We start from the raw sequence: 1086 nt of genomic DNA on the forward strand, positions 1-1086 counted from the left end.
GGGTTTTTGAGAAAAAAAAAAGCTACTCATGAATTTGTGTTGAGAGAAAAAGTTGAATTAAGGGGAAGAATTTCTTCTCAAAACAAGCATACATTTCTTTTCTTTATATAATATATTTGTTTTATGTCTTGGTATTGGGTTGTCCCATTTCTAAACTTGTGTGTGTTTTTAATGGAATTTTTTGTCCTCATTTTCATCAATGAATGCAAATTCTACCTTAGTTAAAAAAAAAAAAAAATTAAACTAACTTAACTTGGTATTCATAAAAAATTGAATTAATTAGACAACACAACAAAAATGGTTCACACATTAATCAAAATTTAAGTATCGAATTGATTTACATGTTTGATTTAGAAATAGTAGGAGTTTACTCAAAATAAATAAAGTTGATGTGAGATATACGAACCAAGAAATTATAATAAAAGGAGGATATGACACCAAGGTAAAGAGAGATGGAAGATAGAACAATGTCTCCAAGGTGACCAGCATAGATGTTGAGTGAAGAAACTGTGAGAAACTGAAAGAGTGAGGAGAGTGCCACTGGCCCTGCAATCTTCCATAACTTCACTGTCTCACTGCACAACACAAATTTTGCATCCTTCAAGTTCTTCACTTCCAGGTAATCATCAGATTCTGTTGGAGGACTTGACTCTCTCATTAGTAATGGTGCCTCCATGGTTAGAGCTTTGAAGATAACACTTCACACTTCACTTGACTCTCACATGATTACTTCAACCTAAAATTATTATCACACAAACACACAACACTTGTGGGGTATGATTAGTCTTGTCTCCTTTCGAAATCAAGCTAGAAAACCATAGAAGCAAACAATTCTCACAATAGTATGTTACACTAAATAAATAAATGAGATGACGTTGTGAAACATGTGTAAATAAAATACTGTTATTGCCAAAAACATGGTGAAGAAAATTAAGATTTTTTTATGCGTGGTTGGATGGTGTTTCTAAGTGTACCTAAAATAGAGAATTGAAAAATGGACATGAATGATTAAGTTAGCAACAATTTTAGAAAAAATAATTGAGAGGAGTGGTATTTAACTATTTATAAAATTAAAGAATGGCTCGT

The 1086-nt window shown here is 31.5% G+C and overlaps 1 protein-coding gene across 1 annotated transcript in view; it reads right to left on the reverse strand.

Moving 5' to 3' along the window:
- Window positions 1-814, reverse strand: part of LOC107490848 (protein DETOXIFICATION 35) — a 4095-nt gene extending 3281 nt beyond the window's left edge. The window contains exon 1 of the mRNA XM_016111666.3: window positions 407-814. Within this exon, the coding sequence (XP_015967152.1) occupies window positions 407-676 (270 nt within the window). The 5' untranslated portion in view covers window positions 677-814. The remainder of the gene's footprint in view (window positions 1-406) is intronic.
- Window positions 815-1086: the final 272 nt, after the last annotated feature.

The sequence above is a fragment of the Arachis duranensis genome, chromosome 5, assembly GCF_000817695.3.
Source record: "Arachis duranensis cultivar V14167 chromosome 5, aradu.V14167.gnm2.J7QH, whole genome shotgun sequence".
In the NCBI taxonomy this organism is placed as follows: Eukaryota; Viridiplantae; Streptophyta; class Magnoliopsida; order Fabales; family Fabaceae; genus Arachis; species Arachis duranensis.